Here is an 18,647-nt window from a genome sequence, read left to right on the forward strand (position 1 = left end):
GCTTCGTGGAAGGGAATCGGGCACTGGCAAACTACCTAACTACATCCCCAAGATGACCCGGTCGAGGTCTGTCGCGGTCGATGAGTATGGAAGTAGTCGTCTCCTTTGCCTTTGAGGAACCGGCTCGGAAGTTCAGATGTTGTCCGGGGTGTGATTGAGATCGTGCCAACACCAATACATTGCACTGCCCTACATGATAAAATCCATTTGTCCGTGGCAGCCCAGAGGTCTAAATAATCGGTGTGAAAGAAACCCCGAGAAAGGTTCTTCGCTCTTTGATAGGGAGAGACGAGGGAAAGATGCATACGAAAAGCTCGCGAGTTGATTCGATTCTGTCTCTTCCGCCGCGTCGCAGCATCCGTCACGCCGGCCCAGTCGTCCTCCCGGTCCAGCGCCTCGGCCAGCTTTGGCATTCGACACAGTTGGATCCTGTGCTGTACGTATGTGGTTGGAGTGGGTCGGAGCTTTGATGGCTGCTCTGCCATACGATATATATGCAGGCTGCTTACCGCTCGCTTAGTCCTTGCCCGACGTCGCAAGAAGGTAGATAAATACATATGCACGACGAGATGCTTTCACGTTGGTGATACGGTCGTCATAGCCCGGGCGGCGTGGGAGATGGTCCCGGTAATCTCGAAGCGATAGGCTGGATGCTCATGATGACTTCTACATGAACCCAACCCCTGTTGTAGACGCATTCTCTGTTCTACATTCAAGAGCAAGTCGCCATGACTCTCCACCCTGATTCTCTCCCAGACCTCACGGACAAGGTGTATGCCCGTCACCTCCGGAAATTCTGGCATGTGAGTCTCCTGTCCTGTCTCGCGACAGGGGGCCCTGGACGAGTGTCCCCTGGGCTATCAGCCCTAAGATGAGGAGGAGAGCAGAGTGGTGCTTGTTTCCAGAGAACTGCGGATTCGCACAGTTGGGCAGAGTGTCATGGCCAAAGATGTAGGGCTAGCTGCGAGGCTGGAGGAATGGACAAGAGCAGAAATGGACAAAGAATGATGGCTCGGTTGATTCTCCAGCAGAATAAAGAGGATACGGAGGATACAGACAACTGTGGCAGTATGTTTAGATATCGAGATATATAGCAGTGCAAGAGCAGTGGCGGTAGCCTATCAAGACGGTGATGTCAATTATATATCGTTATCGATAAGGAGGGACAGCAGCCCGCACCTCGTTTACGCAGCAAGGCAGCTTGGGCAGTCCAAGGCAGTCCAAGGCAGTCCCAACGCCAATGAGAAAAAAAAAGTCATCGACTCTTCTCAACACCTGATATACCACTATCATCGAGGGTCACTGCCATCGGGCTTTTCTTCTACACCTTAGCTACTCCATTGACCGACCTCGAGTCCTCTCCCTAGCCTGCTGATACGGTACGGTCATCTCCCGACACTTCTTCATTGCACTTCCGACAATGGCGCCGACGCCGGTCACCATCATTACAGGCTTTCTAGGTGCCGGAAAGACAACATTGATACTGCATCTTATTCCGCAACTTCCACAGACCTACAAAGTAAGTGCCAAATTACCGTGAATGCAGAGAGGGGCCGGCCAACCTGATCAGGGCTGCCCTTGGCTTGGTCCATGTCCTAACGGGAGCACAGCTCGCGCTGCTGAAGAACGAGTTTGGCGATGTTGCCGTAGACTCACAACTTGCTGGCTCGGCCTCCATCTCGGGTGTCCGCGAACTCTTGAACGGATGCATTTGCTGTAACCTCGTCGGCCAACTGAGTGATGCCCTTTTCCAGCTCAGGGATTCCGTTGCACCCAGCAGAATCATCATCGAAACGTCCGGCTCCGCCTTCCCTGCTACCCTTGCCATGGAAGTTAACCGTGTATCACGAGAGAACCCAGGCTCATTCACACTTGACGGTGTCATCAGCGTCATCGACGTCGAGAACTGGAAAGGCTACGATGACACCAGTTACACGGCAAAGATGCAAGCCAAGTACACCGATTTGATCGTCTTCAACAAGTGGGAGCTCGTCGATGAGCGCATGTTTGAGGATGCGCTGGACCGTGTCGGCGATCTGGACGTCCAAGTCGCTTGGGTCAAAAGCCAAAGGGGATGGGTGGATGTAGAAGTCATCATGGGCATCGATGGGGCCATGGTTCGAGACGAAGGGTTGCGCGGAGCGATCGAATTCAACGAAGACAATGCGTACGGAGACCACCACCACCATCATCATCAAGAAGAAGTCGAAGTCCTGAGCGTCGTTCTTACTAATGAGGACGTGACCAAGCCGCCCCAGAGTGTTGTACTGGAATCCTTCGAGGACATGCTCCTTTCTGCACCCAAAGATGAAGTCTACCGCATCAAGGGGCTTGTACTTTCCTCCCGACCACCGCCGGACTCCACCGGCGACCGGAAACCCAGCATTGCGGTCGACTCCGAGGGCCAAAGTCTGTATGTTTTGAATTGGGCTTTTGGAAGGTGGACATATACGCCACTTCCTAGCACGGCTTTTAGTGCCATGGAAAAAGCCAGCGCTCGCCTGACCTTCATTCTAGCCAGGGGAGAATCAGGCAAATGGATCAGACGACTAGAGAACGGTGACTTCATTGCTCTCGAGGGGGAAGGAGGACAGAAGGAAAAGGGCTCGCTGAAGATTGACAAGATAGGGTAATTGCGGACGAGCACTTGACGAGAAGCTGTTTCCAACTGCACAGCCAAACGACGATGACAACAGTACACAGCTGCTAGATACCGCGGCAAGGTGAAAGTCATTACTTCGGACCATTTAACGACCCAAACAAACAAACCTTCTGAGCAACGAAAGAAATATCACCTATCTTCATATCATGGCCTCAGGTTCTGGCTTTTCTGCCTGCGAATCAGCTTGCTTGATGGCTTGCGGTCCCAAGCGAACAAACCTAACAAGCAGTTTTCGATGTCAACACCACCCGCCTGAAGCTGAACATCTTGTTCCACTCCCACCTTCCCTCGATTCTACCCCGCAAGCAAGTCACTCGCAATCGCAGGCAATGAGGTTATACCTGACTATAGGTCTGAGATTACCGTTGCAGATGCATATTGCCAGTACGCCGCGTCATTGTGAAAAGATGCAGATATCGGATTGTTTGAGAAAAACAAGGGCCGCTTCCGTCTTCCAACTTAGGCACCGAGTCATCCAGTGCAATCGGGTCTCTCTCTTGGTCTGTCTTCCATGGTTGCGTCCCAGGTCAAGCGATATTGATGACAAGAAGCCTCCTTGTCACCCGGCTTCTCGTCGACACGATTACCAGAATTTCATTTCCCTGGGCTGGCGTATGCATACCATGGTGTGAAAATCCGCTTACTTCTGGCTGATTTAGGGTGACGGGGTCCAGGCTATGTGACCGGGACATCACTTGATCAGCCGGTATCTCGAATGACGATGAGACAACATGGGCCCTTGGACACACCTGAAACGGCAGGATTCTCCATAGCCTTTCCGCGGGAATTTTTGGGTAAGTCACGTCAGTCGAAGCCTTTCAAGTCACCAGGCTTCGACTTTCGGACGAGGTTCTTTACACATCAGAAACTAGAGGGTTTGAAAAATTAGAACTACATTGACAAAGATAACGACTTGCTTTTCGGGGGAAGTTTCTTTTCATGTTTTTAGCGGAAAAAGGTTGGCTATAAACTGCGAGAAAGCATGGTGGGAGTCAGACAAGGAGCCACCTAGGCTAGATTTCTTGGGGACATTAGAAGCAATGGCTACAGGGGGGGAAGACAAACAATGGTGTCCAATTTCCATTTCGATCGCTCTGGGAGTTACACGGAGCAGATCTTCAACCAGTCATTCTCACAGCGTGGAACAATTTCATATATCTCCTCCTCCTTCAAGCGGATTGCGAGCACATACTCATACACTTACACAAAGAGAGACTCTGTCTCAATATTCAACCGTCCCATCCGTCCCTCTCTCCCTCGAAATCGCCCTCAATCACCTCATCCACCCATCCACGCACCAACACATACTTCAAATCACAACAAAGCCCTCACCTCCCCACGACCATCCAGGCCCATGAACCTAACGACCTGGCCGAGATGGTCGAAGCCCCAGAACCCCTCGGCCTGACCCTGGGCATTCTCGCACTGGAACCAGGGCAAGCCGAACGCGCCGTCCTCCATGGCCCGGTCGGTATTCGCCACCAACTGCTTCTTAACCTCTGCGTTGCCGAGACGGGCCATGTGCATTCTCACAACGTCCTCGCCCAGCACGGGGGCCAGCACGCGCGCGAAGACCGCCGGGTCCACGATCTCGGACTCGTTCGGCTCCGTCCACAGCGCCGCGTAGAGCGCGTCGAGCGCGCGGATCAGCGTCGCCTGTTCCTGCTCCCCCTGTTGTCCTCCGCGCTCAAGTTTGGCCTTGGCGTCGTTATCGGCCATCCACACGCTCGTCAAAAACCGCTGCACCTGAATCGTCGGCTTGGGAAAGCCTCTGGGAAAGCCCTCGGACATGGGGACGTGGAACTGGCGGGCCCAGCGCAGGCGCTCGGCCCCGATCCAGCGGTCCTTGTTGCGGATCTCGATTGGGGAGGTGTTGCCGCACAGCTTCATCAGCCCGCCCAGCAGGATCGGGACGTATGTGATCTGCACATCTCGAAAAATGGGCGAGTGCTGTTTTTATCGCAAAAGGAGGAGGTGGGGATTAGCATCAAACTTGGACTTGGACTTGGACTTGGGATTGGAATTGAGATGTCTCTCTCCCTCTCGCCTGCTATCTTGGTATGTATATTTCAACCCCCGGCGATGCAGAGCAAGGCGGGAAAATTGGAACGCAAACTCACGCGCAGGAAATAATAGCCCAAGTACGCAAAAGGGCTGACGATGTCGACGTAGAGGGTGATTTTTCCTCCTCCTCGAGCCATCGTGACTGACCGTCTAGAGGGTTTTGCCTGTTCGGTTGTCTTTTGGCGCTGCGCCGTGCCACGCCCTCTTCAGCGTGCACCGCTTGCAGGTTCGTGGCTGTTTCCTCTCCTTCTTGACTCGGATGGCGGATGTCGAGGTGACGTTGTATTTTATGTATGTTTGTATAGGTTATAGCTGTATGTATAAGTGCATTTGTGTGTGTGCACATATATATATATATATATATATGTCCATGAGCGAAGCTCGGTTTCGCTCTATTCTCCGTCGCCCGCAATGAAGGTACATAGCCTTGGAGCCGAGGTTCCTCCCCCATCTTGACCTCTCCAAATGTTCGCAGGGTAATAATTATTAGCTTCTACTAGCCTAATTAGGCCTATGCCACTTTAGTCCTGGCATGCGATAACTTGTCTTGCTGGCTTGCTGGCTTGCTCTCGGCTATTCCAATCAATCAATCAATCAATCAACCTACAGTATTCGCCCGACCCCTACCTAGATTGCTTCAACACTACTCGGTAGAGTCCATTTCCGTTTCCAGACCCTACCGTCTCGCCACCTACCCTGAGTGATGACCAAGCTATTTTGAGATGTGGCTGTAGTCGGGAAAAGGGGTGATAACTCCTGACTCTCAGGCTCCCAGTTCGCGGCGTTTCGAAAGCTTCGCAAGAGTTCAGTTCTACGACCTCCTTAGTCGGGTTTCTTGCGAGCTGGCGATTACCTGATTGTAGAACGTGCCTCAACCTTGTTTCTATCTCGAGGTATTCCGGGCACTACGGCACAGTCACGCACCTCCCTTTCCGTCGTCTTATTTTTTTTTCCCCTTGGCACTTAGTTTATGGTAGCTTCACTAAAAATCGAGATAAAACAGCTGTAAATAAATCAAAAATTCACGCTCTAGAGGAAGCTCCGAAGTAACAATCTAGGCTGTATATATCTACTGGGTAGTAGTAGTGTCCTCATTATAGAAATGGGGCCCGAAAGAGCATAGCAAGCTACGTGCCGGAAGAGGGTGAAATCAGCTTTCAGCAGTTTCTCTCCGTCGCTGCTGCATCGCCCAGAGGATGTCTTGGGCGGCCAAGTGAGCAATCACTCGACCCGAGGACCGTGCATGTTGCCTCCTAGGTATATGCGATGTGAACTTGACGATGGTATACGGCGAGGGCGAGAGGGCTTTCCTAAGATTCCAAGAAGAGATTATCCGATAATCGCCTGCTTTTGTATATGAGACCCCCGGGCAACGGGAACGTGTGTTGCGATCTGGGGCAGTTTTCAAACACCAGGTGCTTTTCCTGGACGCAGCTCCAGAATACCTTTATGGCTTTCAAATTTTTGCAAAAGATTGAAAACATGGGGAACAAGAGCAACAAGGAAAGAACTGTGGCTTCTTGTGCCGAGGATGGGAACAGTCACTCTGTTAGGCATCTTATGTTGATCGGCATAATGCGCGTAATGGAATACTTTGTGGAGAGCCCTCCTCAACCCATAATCTCGAAAAGCTGGCGCCTAACTCCTTTCTCTTCTGGCGAGCGCTTTCCGTCCGTGTCTGTCATCTGCACGACTGGTTTGATGCCCTCACTTCTTCAGGTCTATTGTCACTCAATCATGACCGCTGCACAGATTCTTCAAAACTTGTTCTCTTTGTCCTTGACGGGGAGGTCCTTGCCAGTGGCAGACTTGTCTGTGATGGACGCTTCCTGTCAGCTCGCAGTCATTCTAGGCGGGGACAATGGTGGGTTGTGGGCACTGACACTGGTTCCGAATGAAGTCGCTGATCTGCTCGTCTTTGGCTTGTTCAACAGCGGACTCGTTGTCTTGAGGGCCTTGGCCGAGGAACTTCTCTTGGACGAAGTCGACTCCTGGCATTGAGTGGCCTTGTTAACACATCACGACCCACTGAAGAGGGGGGGAATTGGTTCAGCGTCGGCTATGGCAGTCTCACCCTTGTCAAGATAATCCTCATTCTTCTCACTCTCCCGTCCTCCACCGGCGGCCGCATTGATCTTGTCGCCCAATCCCCCAAGGAAGCTGCCACTACCGCTGCCGGAAGCGCCTTGCTGGCCGCCGCTCTGTTTTTGTTGTTGCTCGTTGTTGCCGCCAGTGAAGCTGTTGAGGGCACCTTTGAGTTGATCCATGACTGCGAGAAGGGGAAGCAAATTCAAGTCGGTCCGAAGAGAAATGTCTGACGATGGTCTGATCTGGAGACGCTTGGTTAACGTTAACAGTGAGTGGAAGAAGAGAAGGAGATAAGAAGCAGAGAGAAAAGAGGAAAATATAAGTCACCACCCAGCAGAAGGGTGTTATAGCTGCTTGGTGGGTCAGAGTCGTCACCAGTGGGCTGGACGAGAGCAAAGTCAGAGTGATTCAGAATGCCAAGTGGCTTGGTTTGCAGGGAAGAGAGCTCTGGTGACGGACGGGAATCTTGATACGAGCATATACGGGCCAGGATGTCGTGGTTCAAGGTTGCGCGATGCGCGGGTAGCCACAGGACAAGGCACAGCTACTGTATGGGAAGAGCAGAGCGCACCTGAGCACACATCCAGAACGAGGGGCTGCGGGGGGGCACGAGCACCATGGCAGCCAATGACGTCGCCCAAGCCGGATCGGATTAACTGATGCGGAATCGTTTCAGCTGCAGTCAAAATGAGCTGCCAACTGCACAGCCACGCCCATCATTAGTTGCCAACTTTGCTTAGTCCCGTACTGGGCTCGTCGGTATCGTCCCAGCTGAAAGCGCTGCAAGGGACAGTCACTCATGCCCCGTCACTGGCCTCGCCATGGTCCTGACTAGCCCTCCTCTCAGCCTCCTCACTTTCTTCTTGCTCCATCTCCTTTTCCCAATCCTCCACCACTTGCTGCTGTTGGGCTTTCTTTTGCAGCTTCACCTCCTTCCTTTTCTTCGCTTCTGCCAGCCGACTTCCCAGCACTGTATACACTGGTCGTTGGCCGACCGGCATGACCTGGGGTACTACAGCAGGTGCAGCTTTCTTGGCTACAACCTGAGACCATCCGTTTGAAAGTGCTGCAATCGGTCGGCCTTGTTGTTGAAGGATCTTGGGCTCCAGGTCTGAGGTGTCGAATTGACACAGGACAACCGATGCCCCGAGGTTATGTTTGGTCACCTCCCCAGCAATTGCAGGGTACAGACTGGTAAGAAGAGTGACCAACTGCTCAGGAGTGTCCGACGAGAGGGTGGGCAAAAGAGCGACGCCTTCATCGTTGGATAAAAAGATAATGTCAAACTCGGTAGTTGGCGCGGACTTCTTGACCAGAGGCCGCAGTTCGTCTTCCGTCAGTGCAAATCTGGGCTTGGTCAACAACAGTCCGTTATAGTCATGCTTGACCTCGTCTGCTTTTCGCTCCGGCGCTGATTGGATCGGGGCAGCCGCATGCAACTGTGCTCGCTTGATTCTAGCAGCTTGAGCCAGAGTCTTCATAGGGGCGGATACAAATTTTGGCGTCTTGAACAACACAACATGTCGATGTGGCTCAGGATCCAGACTTTTTCCGTCGAACCCAAAGTCTTCGGCCAGGCTGTGGATAAAGGCTCGCTGCCAGTTTCTCATGGGCGAAAACCGATATCTCTTCTCGTTTTCGTCCGCTGCAAAGAGCCGTAAGATTTCTTCCTGCTTGTGGGCCCATGCAACATCTTCCAGATACATATTCAGAGTGTCGGTGGAGTAAGGGACATGTTCGTCAGTATGACCATCAGGAATATGAAGCGCCAGTGCCAGTTTGCGATTTCTCTCCAGCCTGGCGCATTCATCGTCACACTTGAGTGAAGTTTGTCGACCTGGAGGCTCAGGCACATGCGCCCGAACATTGCACCTGACTTCTTCCTGTTTGCGCTGGCAGTCGCATGTAATCATCACCTTGAATGGACATGGTTTATCTTCCTTGCATGCTGAAGGAGCATGGCAAGGCTGCTCACAGGGATGCCCGCAGGTCTTCTTCGCCTTGCCGCACTCTTGCTGGCACTGTCGATGGGCATCTTCACATTCACCCGGCTTGTGACATGTCTTCTGGCAGGCATGAGAGCCACATTTGAGCGGCTTCCCACAGATCAATCCGCACAACACATCGGCCCTCCAGCATGGCTGATTTTTCAATGTCTTTTTGCCGCAGAGACATTGCTTTTCGGTGAGAAATGGACACTTGGGGCATTCCTCCTCGTCCAAATGACAACTGTGTGCCACTAGAGGGTGGCCACAATCTTTCATCCTGGTGCACGGGAAATTGCACGGCGGCGGTCGGGTGCCACACGGCAAAGGGGCCTGCAGCACAGTCCTTCCACAGCCGCATGAGATGTCGTCAAATATGGCTTCTTTGCAGCTGGCGCAGGGTCCCCGATGGCAGAGATCTTGACAGACGTGGTTTCCACACTTCAATTTGCGACCACATGGTCGAGTGCAGATATGCTCTGCCTCGATATTCTGGTCGAAGGCCCGCAGCTCTCCAAGAGTAGCCACTTTGAGTTTTCTCTTGGTGGCTAGACGTTCAGATGCCTTGCGCTCCCCCGTGCAACAGCGTTCACCGCACTCGTGGCGTCCACAATTCAAGGTAGCCTTGCACAAACGCGTGCACTGGGGTGGCTCCTCGGTGGCTTCGTGGCAGATAACGTCAAACGAATTACGGCCACATCGACATGGCGTGGAGACTCTGAGCATGCAAGGACTGCAAATTCCAGTGTGACAAAGCTGCTTGCATTTGTGGCCACACGGTAATGGTCGTCCACATTCCTTTTTGCAGCTCGGGATCGGATCGGTACAGAGTTTTCGAAGCCCATTCTCGAGCTTAGCCAGAGGAGTCTTCCCACAGGGGCAGTGTGTGACAACGTCGACGGACCACGGGCAATGTGGTGTCGCGGTATCTTGCGGATGACATGATTTTTCACACCGATGGGTTCCGCAGTCCATGGGCCTGTTGCATTGTTGACCGCAATCGAAGAGGCCAATCCAGTCACCGCTTGGTTTTTCCTCGCCTCGATCTTTACATAGTATCTTCTTTTGCACCTTTCCACAGTAGCACCAGGCATCAAACTCAGTCGTACAAGCGCCACAGAGACCTTCATGACAAGGACGTTGACATGTGTGTTCGCCGCACGGCATTATGTCGCCGCACACGGCACCGCAGCTCCAGCCCGTCTCATAATTTGTTTCGACACATTGTCTTGTCGTTTCCTGCTTGCCACAGTAACAAGTCTGCCTGGGGCCCATCGCTCGACATGGCGGGCATGGGCCTGCGTGACAGACGACATCGCAAGGATGTGGACATGGTTTTGGAAATTTCCTTTCCCGGCCACAAGTCTGACCGCAAGAATGAGGAGGTAGACCCGTAACATTCTTTGGATCTATTTCCTTCTCACACCAGCAAGTGTATGCAGATGGGAAAGTTTCCTTTGGTAGGTTGCAACCGGGACATCTCCACTGCTTTCCTCCCTGCGTCTCTTCATCACTTTGGCCTGCAGAGCGAGGAACAGCTGAGCCCTCATTTTTGGACCATCTCTTAATGCAGCCAATATGGAATACTGTCCAACACGTCCGACAGGACCAGATTTTCGAGGATCGACCGATTTCGTTTGTGCATATTGCGCACTCGTAGAGATTGCGAGAGATGTCCTCGTGAATTCGAGTGGCGATGTCCGGGGCTGTTGATCTGGCAATCGAGCCTCTCCGCTGCTGTGGCGTTCGGGTGGATATGTTCTTGTTGCTGGAGCGAGGAGGACGAGGCCTTGAGTCTCTGGGCTCTGAGCTTGCTTGAGAGGTCGGTGGAAGTGAGGATGGGACGAAAGGCGGTGCTTCTGGGTGTAGTCGTGTGAGGCGCCCACCAAAGGGTCTCGCTGCGGTCTGCCTGATGGGAACTGTAGTTTCTGCTTGAGAGGCCGTCAGCCTGCTGGGACCGCCTCTCCGTCTGTGTCTTTGCCCTCTGTTACTGTTGTGATGATTCGGTGCCGGTGCCTGCTGCACGGCTGGGCCTTCCATGGTCACAATGGAGTGAGGGTGATGGATGCCCTGCAAGGCAGACTCCAGTGGTGGCAATTAAACGTGACAAGATGGCTAATACAAGCCTCTCGTAGTGTTCCCAAAGGGAGTGGTAGAAGCAAAAAGCCTCGGTGCACAGGGAAAGAGTAACGACAGAGAATAATTAATTGGTATTGGACTTGTATGGTTGGCACTTGGTGGCGGCTCTTCTACTTTTCTGGAGAAAGTCCGACCTTTCTCCAAATTTCTGGCACCGGCACGTCACCGGCACCGCAGTCCCGCCTTTGACTCACCGACGCCAAGAAATCACGAGGCTCTACAAGGCTGACCAATCACCAGCAACTTCTCGAACGGTCCAGGCCAAGTCGAGAACTCGCTATGGCTCCCTCCAGCCAGGATGACGCTCCCACGATCTATTCAAGGAGCTAGCCAGTCCGTGATGACTCTCATGCCTGTGCTCGGGAGAGGGATTTATTTGTTTGTGGATTTTTCAAGGCCTGCCGTCGGTAACCGCCCTGCGATGGAGTGCTCTGTCCCAAACTGAACGCCATGCACCAGTCATGCCCATATGCATCCCCCCTAGTTGACTTGCGTCCCGTATCCTCGAATCTGATCGGCGAATGCCCAACTTTGATTCTCCAGCTTCTCGTCTTCGTTGATCTCGACGCCATCTTTGGTCACCACCGCAATGCTATACTTGTCCATGCTCCTAGCATCTCGATAGAACAATACCTTCATGCATTCCCTGACGGCATTGATGGCCATCTCCTTGGTAACATCTTTGACACTCTCTTCGTCATGAGGCATGAGTTTTCGCAGTAGAGGTTGTGCCAGATGTGCGCCGAACCCTGTTGCCAGCGTCGGAGCAGAGAAGGTCGTCCCAAGCAGATCCGCACTGGCCAAGAATGGCTTCTCTTCCTCATCCAAGCCAGCGATGAGCATCATGTTCCATAACGGGTTAAACTCGCTTCTCCTCTTATACATGACCTTGGAGAGATAGATATGAAGATTCCGTGCATTCAGCGTGTGGCCAGATGAAGAGAGGTAGTTTTCTCGAATGTCCAGCGACTGCAGTAGCCGGTCAAGATATTGCATGTCTGAAACGTCGCCACCGAAGCCAACCACAGTATTGGGAGGGAATGTCCGCAGACGCTTGACGTCCGTGAATCGCGCCAGGGAGCCATAGGACGCTGACAAGAATGTGTTAGCTTGGTCGAAGGCAAGCACAGCACCTGTACCCAAAACATACCTAGATTGTCTGCTGCTACTACAACACCGTCCTTGAACTTGACCCCTAGTACGGACGTCCCTGTTACTGCGGGCGACTGCGTATGCGTCTGAGGCATCGACGTCTGAAGGTATGAAGAATCATATGCGCCGTACACATCATCTCGGGGCTGATCCAAAGTTAGCTTCGTCGCGCTTTGGTGGGAAGGGACAGGACTCACTCGACCCCAGGCCTGAGGATAGTGATTCATCGCGGCAGATAACTCGCAGAGAGGTTCGAAGAAGCGGAATGACGAATGTCAGCACAGAGATCAGATGGGAAATATGGGTGTTAAAGTATGGTCATTGATTGAGCCGCGTCAAGAAGTGCAGCCTTGCATGGTTGGTGCTCGGCAGAGCTGCCTATTGCGTCAGGCCCGTGGCAGTGGCTGTCTTCACTTCCAAGCACCCAGAATCCCGCAGACACTGGGCACATTGAGCGACGCCAAGTTCCGGCTTATAATCGGGTATCATATTCTATGCCCAATGGCTTAATCCTGAGCTTCGGTTATATCTAGATGGCCCTTTTGGCTGGACCAATTCCCTTCATTATGTGTACATGCCCATCTCTTGCCTATGCATTTCTCCTTCATCCTGAGGAAGATTTTCGGGGGTCTCACTGCCACGAGCAGGCAACGGCGGACGTAGCCGTTCCTGCACCGTTTCTGGCTCGTCGCCTTCACTCCCGTGATCATGTGGCAGCGGATGGAGTTGCTTCCTAGTTGATGCTGCAGTTGGCTCCTCTACCTCGTTGCCACGGTCCGGGAGTGGTGGAGCTTTAAGTTGCTCCTTCATCATCGCTGAGGGTTCGCCGTGACCAAAAAATTCATCGTGATGTTCATCATTAGCTGGGCTCGTTGGTGCCGATTCCATTGGGGCCTCGACCACTAATACTTCGTCTTCGACATCATCCTCGGCCTGCGCAGAGCCCTGTCTTTTGCGTCTTTCCGGAAGTGGTGGTTTAGGTGATGATTTAGCCGAGATCGACTCGTGGGAACCATCCATCTCTGGGCGCTTTGGTAGCAGTGGAGGTGGGACGGGTTTTCGCTTCGGCGCTAGGAATGAATTCGGCCGGCTTCTCTCAGGGGGAGGCAGAGGGACGCCCGGAGGTGGAAGCGGTCTTCCACGACCCATCGGCTCTCGAGGAGTGGGAGGACTCCCTGAAGTCTCATCCAAACTCCTCAGTGTTGCTGTCGCTTGAGCTTCGCGCTGTCGATTTCTTGCGAGCACGCCCCAACCCCATTTTTGTGCGGCCGCGGCGGCTGCATTGACTGATGCCAGTGCCTGTTTTCTATCTGCACTGGTCAACGACCTCGCGCCGAGCGAGAAGCCTTTTGGAGGCTTTTTCGTGTCTTGCGCAGAGGTTGGCCTCCCATCCTTTTGATCACCAGAGTCGGTAGATTGAATGGAAGCGCGGCTGGCATTTGTTAGGGTTCGTGGCAAAGAAGAAGATCTCCAACCGGATTGGTCGTCTTCACCCTCGTCTGATACCCCGGAGGCGTTGCTTGATGACCGCCCCTTCAAAGCTGCTGCCAGGGCAGACTCCACGGAAGGGGACCCAGCTGGAGAGCCGAGCTCCGACCCGTTTCCGGAGACCGACCTGGCCGATAGATCTTTGAGTATCGTGGCAACGCTCTCTCTATGTGTAGCAGGATCCGCTCCTCGAGTAGGCGTGTTGGCGTCAGCATGATTTGTAGTAATGGTGGGATCTGCGGCACTGGCGAACGAAGTTGATCGCATCAATCTGGGTGTCGATGAGTCGGTCTTTTCCACTATCTCCGACTTCCTCTTGCCGAAAAGGTCATTCAAGGAAGCCATGGATTTCTTCGCAGAATTGAGCTTGCCCATGCCGTTAGTCTCAATCAAGACTGGCATACTCATGACTCTATCATCCTTGGACAGCTCCACCGGTGTGTCCACCCCCGAGCTTCCCCCTTCAACGACATCTTCAGGTTCCTCATCAGGAATCTCTGTAGTCGTCGTAGACAAGGGCTCTGTCTTCCAGATGCCACCGCGATATTTCTGATGTTTCGTGTCGAAGAAAGGCACGTCGTCCCAGAAGGGATGGACAATGCTCTCGGCCACCACTTCTCGAATCCTGCTTTCGATTGCCCTGAGTATGAACGTGTATGTGATTTGCCGAGTACTGACAATGGGTTCGATGTCGAGTTCCAGATGGGGCATTTTCTCAAAAGTGAACCATAAACGGTTGCTGGGGGGCGGTTTGCACCTGACCAAGACATGACCCTGAAGTAGTTTGCATGTAACTGCCAGAACCATGTCGACTTCTCGGGCCTTGAAGCGCGTGCCCAAATCAATCCGTGCAGTGGCAGCAATTTCAATCCTAACTCCTCCAGTGTAATCGACATCTGCTTCAACCGTGCAATCACCGTTCACAGTCAAGTCCTTTAATCTCGGGTTTGTGAAGAAGGGAGCACCAGTTCCCAAGTCAATTTTTCGCAGGCCCAGCTTGGTAATGAAAGTGGGCTTCCTAACTCTTGAAATCTTCTTGGTGAGCTTTTCTCGGATAAAGCCTTCCAGATCTGGGGTCTTGTACATGGCCAGAAACACGCGGCCGATCATGGCATTAAGCCATCTTGTCTGCAGGTGCTCCTCCGACGAGTGTAATTTTTGTACCAGCAATACAATGTGTTCAACTTCGAACAGTTGCGGCCCCGGCGGCTCTTCGTTGCTGCTTTTCTCTTGGTTCTTCAGTATAGCATCGTAAAAGTCCTCTTTGTCCGACTGGCTCTGCCCAAAGAGAAAGAATGGTAACGACGTTGCCTTGTCTCCTGTTTGGCTTTTTTTCCGCCTCAGTCGAATCGCGTTTCGCTTGATCCATAGTTCTCCTTCTGGTATTTCTTCTCCACCGGCATAGATATCGACATCGTGATGGTCAAGGGAGATGACATAGCGGACTTCCAATTGCTGTATGTCATCGTAAAGCATGAGATGTCCGTGCCTAGTGCGATCAGTCAGGCTCCATCCCCAAGCAGCAGCTGTATATCACAACGCACCTCAGAACCACATAGAAGACATTATTTGTTTTCCTAACATTCTTCCCTGCACCATCTTTGTTAGGTTCTATTGTTGGTTTCTGTGACCGGTCGAATATGCTGCGGTACATGCTCTGGTAGACGCTGGGAGACTCCTGCACCGCGACGTCGCCCGGAGGTGTCGGCTTGTCTGGTGGCTTGCCAGGGACACCGCCAGGCACATATTCTCTGCATACCGCGAAGTAGCCAGCGGCGACATCAGAGTCATGCTTTCGATGGAACTGCTCGGCGAGATCGTCGGTACCAGTCTTGAATGCAATCTTGTCATCTTCAGAGTGGATCAACTGTGCAGGATCGTCGTTGGACCTCGTCTTTTCCTTCTCATTTTCGGGTGGAAGGAGCGTGTAGTAGGCATAGAGGAATACGAGGGCGATCAGAAGCGGAACGAAGGTGAGACCACCGAGCACATAGACGAAGAGGAACCATTTTATTAGACCCATTTGCTAGCCACCGCATCGAAGATACGCTGCTGGGGGGCGGCACAGTCAAGTGGGAGCCATGTGGTAAATGCAGCGGAAAGATCAATCTGCTGCAAGACAAGGAATTGCACGATGCATAAGAAAAGCGTAGTTAGACCGAATGAAGTCGCGGTGCAGGAAGCCTGGGACACGTTGAAGTGCGGCCTCCAAGACCTCCTCACCACAGCCGCCGCCACGACCGCCTACTCGTAGTGACAGCCTTGGTGGCCCAGCGAATCGAATGACGTATTTGCACCATGCTCTTGAGCTGCCGAGGCTCCACTTGGCCCGAATTTGTGGTGGACACGTGGTTTGACAAGGCTGAGCAAGGCTGAATAAGGCTATGACCCTGTTGGCCTCTCCAACGTAGAAAGCTTTCCTACTCGTAGTCATGGCGCCTGCCCTTTTCTCGCCATGATGCCATATGTTACTTATGCCAATGTTTTGCGAGACCCGTATATTGTTTTTGATTGAAGCTTTGCTGTTTGGAAAAGAGCCCCTTAAGAGGAAGTGTGCAATGGACCCGGTCTTTTCGGAGAAGCCAGCGTTCCATGCGGCCAGATAGGTCGTATCGACTGGAGCCGGCAACACCGCACACACCACGGGATAGCCTTGTCACAATTCTAGCATTATGTTCATGACAAGTTGACCGGATCCGGCTCAACTGGACACCCGTTGATCATATTCCCGAGTGAACATTGCTGGTATCTAAAAGAGGAACCCGCCATATTCATCTCTCGTTCCATTCTGGTTTCTGGAGGTCGCCAGAAATCAATGTTTCTTGATGCCACTCGGTTCTCTGGAGATCGTCATATAATTTTGTCTGCTGTCTCACAATGTCTACACTCGAACAATTGCGTCAGTTCACTACAATCGTATCCGACACTGCCGACTTCGAAAAACTTGGCCATTACCAACCCCAGGATGGTACCACCAATCCTTCACATATCTTGAACGCGGTAAAACTACAAAAATATACACAAGCAATATCTGCAGCTGCCTCGTACGGGATCCCGCAATCTCGAGACCTCGAAACCCGGGTTCAACATGCAATCCTACACCTGATCGTGTCCTTCGGTGTTGAGATTCTCAAGCGTATACCTGGCTGTGTGTCTACTGAGGTGGATGCAACGTATTCTTTCGACCGCGACAGAACGATTGCCATGGCGGGGGACGTGGTTGGACTGTATGAGAAATTTGGAGTCTGCCGCGACCGGGTGTTGATCGGGATCACGTCCACTTGGGAGGGATTGCAGGCCTGCCAGGTCCCCGGGCAGGAGGGCATACACTGCACCATGACTGCCATGTTTTCAATGGTCCAGGCGAAACTCGCAGCGGAAGTGGAAGCGTCGGTCATATCACCTTTTGTTGGCCGGACCATAGACTGGTGGCAAAAGTATTTTCCTGGGAAGGACTATACGGGGTTAAAAGATCCGGGCGTCCAACTGGTGACCAAGATATTCCATCATTACAAGAGTTTGGGCATCAAGACGCAGATCATGGCAGCCAGTCTCAGGAATATTGGCGAGTGTGTCCATCTCGCGGGCGTTGATCTCATGACCATTAACGTCGGGTTACTCGAAGAGTTGAAGAATGCAGATTACGAAGTCAAAGCCCGTTTGCTTGTCGCTAATGGTAAGCCTGCGAGCCCACCATCTCTAAGGCGGCTACCGTGAGTCTTCAACTAATTTTGTTCAGGTGAACTCAAAGCTCACAAAGCGTCTCCTGAATATCTACAAGATGAAGCGAAATTCAGACTCGACCTCTTTACGGACGTGATGGCCACGGAAAAGATCAATGAAAGTCTGCGCATATTTTTCAACGACGGCGAGGAACTGAAGAAATTGCTCCGACTCGCCATCATCTCGCAGATAGGGCCTGGACAAAACGGCCACCACAAGAGCGACCTGATGTAGATCATGAAAAGTGAGCGATACAGAATGGTAGTGTCGAGATTGAACCATTCGACATTTCATATATTGATATCTATCAGAACTATGTCAAATTCACACAGACAAGGTTTAAAAGAATGCTACCCAAGTATGTAATCTAGACACCCCTAAGCCCCTATCTTTAAACTGCTCCAGACCCACTAAACATAGAAATATCATACACCATTGAATTCCCTAGCTCGAGCGTGGTCTAATTTTCAAGAATTGTACCGCCCGAAAGCCAGTCCAGACTGTTAGGTCCAGAGTCCGAAGGATCCATGTACACATCATGGTGGAGGCTACCATTGTCCAGTCCACACAGATTTGGCGCCTGTTGATCGAGTGGATGAGGGTCGTGCGGCCTGCTAATTTGCATCGGTACAATCTGTTTCGGACACTCGATAGGCTCATCGGCTGACGGTTTAAGCATTCTCTGGACCTGAAACGCGAGACCTTGATAAGGATGGCTTTCTAACAACCCAAGGACAGATCTAACTTGCGTCGCTGTTCGAGCTCTGTCCAAATAATCCGGCCACTTGTTTGCGAGTTGAGGAGCCAAAATTACTGCTGGGCCATTAGCAGCGTCCTACAGCAGACGAACGAAGAACCTCTTCAGGAATGGTATACTGACGTAAAAATGTGAGCATCAGGGCAGAATACGTCGGCGCCCACCGAAAGTGCTACCTGTAAGAACTCGAATGGATGATAAGATGGAGCTGGTCAGATATGACATCCGTCGTACATACGACGAATAACTTCCTTCATGGTCTCCAAAATTGGTGAACTGCTATTCTTGTGCAGTCGACCAAGGATGGAGCAGCACACTCTGATCGTAGCATAATTCTTCTGAGTCCGTAAGCTCACTCGATTAAGAGAGTGTTCGTCTACATTATATGCTTTACCAAGTCAGCGCGCTTTATCCGGCTCCCATGACGGCTGTGCCGTGACTTGAGCGTAATAATTTGCTAGTTACCCGCTGCGGTAGGGAGTGAATGTACCTTCAAATCACATGTCCCAGTGTTGGAACCATTCTTGTGCCTTCTCTTCAAACTCCTGGACAGGAGTTCCCAGAAATGGCGGATACTGATGTAGCTTTT

The 18,647-nt window shown here is 52.2% G+C and overlaps 8 protein-coding genes across 8 annotated transcripts; 2 read left to right on the forward strand and 6 right to left on the reverse strand.

The window, feature by feature from the left end:
* Positions 1-1,420: 1,420 nt before the first annotated feature.
* A1O5_05731 (uncharacterized protein) lies at positions 1,421-2,633 on the forward strand (the record flags this gene model as incomplete). Its single annotated transcript, XM_007746330.1, has 2 exons — positions 1,421-1,519; positions 1,611-2,633. 2 exons carry the CDS (start codon positions 1,421-1,423, stop codon positions 2,631-2,633), a joined length of 1,122 nt encoding a protein of 373 aa, XP_007744520.1.
* A 1,343-nt stretch (positions 2,634-3,976) lies between these two features.
* A1O5_05732 (uncharacterized protein) lies at positions 3,977-4,863 on the reverse strand (the record flags this gene model as incomplete). Its single annotated transcript, XM_007746331.1, has 2 exons — positions 3,977-4,612; positions 4,783-4,863. 2 exons carry the CDS (start codon positions 4,861-4,863, stop codon positions 3,977-3,979), a joined length of 717 nt encoding a protein of 238 aa, XP_007744521.1.
* Positions 4,864-6,483: 1,620 nt separating this feature from the next.
* On the reverse strand, positions 6,484-6,993 carry A1O5_05733 (uncharacterized protein; the record flags this gene model as incomplete). The annotated part of the gene is made up of 3 exons (XM_007746332.1): positions 6,484-6,539; positions 6,610-6,717; positions 6,801-6,993. The coding sequence occupies 3 exons, from the start codon at positions 6,991-6,993 to the stop codon at positions 6,484-6,486; spliced, it is 357 nt and encodes a 118-aa protein (XP_007744522.1).
* Positions 6,994-7,611: 618 nt separating this feature from the next.
* Positions 7,612-9,160, reverse strand: A1O5_05734 (uncharacterized protein; the record flags this gene model as incomplete). The annotated part of the gene is made up of 2 exons (XM_007746333.1): positions 7,612-8,706; positions 8,933-9,160. The coding sequence occupies 2 exons, from the start codon at positions 9,158-9,160 to the stop codon at positions 7,612-7,614; spliced, it is 1,323 nt and encodes a 440-aa protein (XP_007744523.1).
* A 1,082-nt stretch (positions 9,161-10,242) lies between these two features.
* Positions 10,243-10,587, reverse strand: A1O5_05735 (uncharacterized protein; the record flags this gene model as incomplete). The annotated part of the gene is made up of 1 exon (XM_007746334.1): positions 10,243-10,587. A coding segment is annotated over one exon (345 nt), but the record flags the coding sequence as incomplete, so codon positions are not given.
* Positions 10,588-11,418: 831 nt separating this feature from the next.
* A1O5_05736 (20S proteasome subunit beta 7) lies at positions 11,419-12,317 on the reverse strand (the record flags this gene model as incomplete). Its single annotated transcript, XM_007746335.1, has 3 exons — positions 11,419-12,029; positions 12,089-12,236; positions 12,288-12,317. The coding sequence occupies 3 exons, from the start codon at positions 12,315-12,317 to the stop codon at positions 11,419-11,421; spliced, it is 789 nt and encodes a 262-aa protein (XP_007744525.1).
* A 337-nt stretch (positions 12,318-12,654) lies between these two features.
* Positions 12,655-15,601, reverse strand: A1O5_05737 (uncharacterized protein; the record flags this gene model as incomplete). The annotated part of the gene is made up of 2 exons (XM_007746336.1): positions 12,655-15,067; positions 15,123-15,601. The coding sequence occupies 2 exons, from the start codon at positions 15,599-15,601 to the stop codon at positions 12,655-12,657; spliced, it is 2,892 nt and encodes a 963-aa protein (XP_007744526.1).
* Positions 15,602-16,455: 854 nt separating this feature from the next.
* A1O5_05738 (uncharacterized protein) lies at positions 16,456-17,535 on the forward strand (the record flags this gene model as incomplete). Its single annotated transcript, XM_007746337.1, has 2 exons — positions 16,456-17,254; positions 17,318-17,535. The coding sequence occupies 2 exons, from the start codon at positions 16,456-16,458 to the stop codon at positions 17,533-17,535; spliced, it is 1,017 nt and encodes a 338-aa protein (XP_007744527.1).
* Between the last annotated feature and the right edge of the window lie 1,112 nt (positions 17,536-18,647).

The sequence above is a fragment of the Cladophialophora psammophila genome (genome assembly GCF_000585535.1).
Source record: "Cladophialophora psammophila CBS 110553 chromosome Unknown aczJe-supercont1.8, whole genome shotgun sequence".
Taxonomy (NCBI): domain Eukaryota; kingdom Fungi; phylum Ascomycota; class Eurotiomycetes; order Chaetothyriales; family Herpotrichiellaceae; genus Cladophialophora; species Cladophialophora psammophila.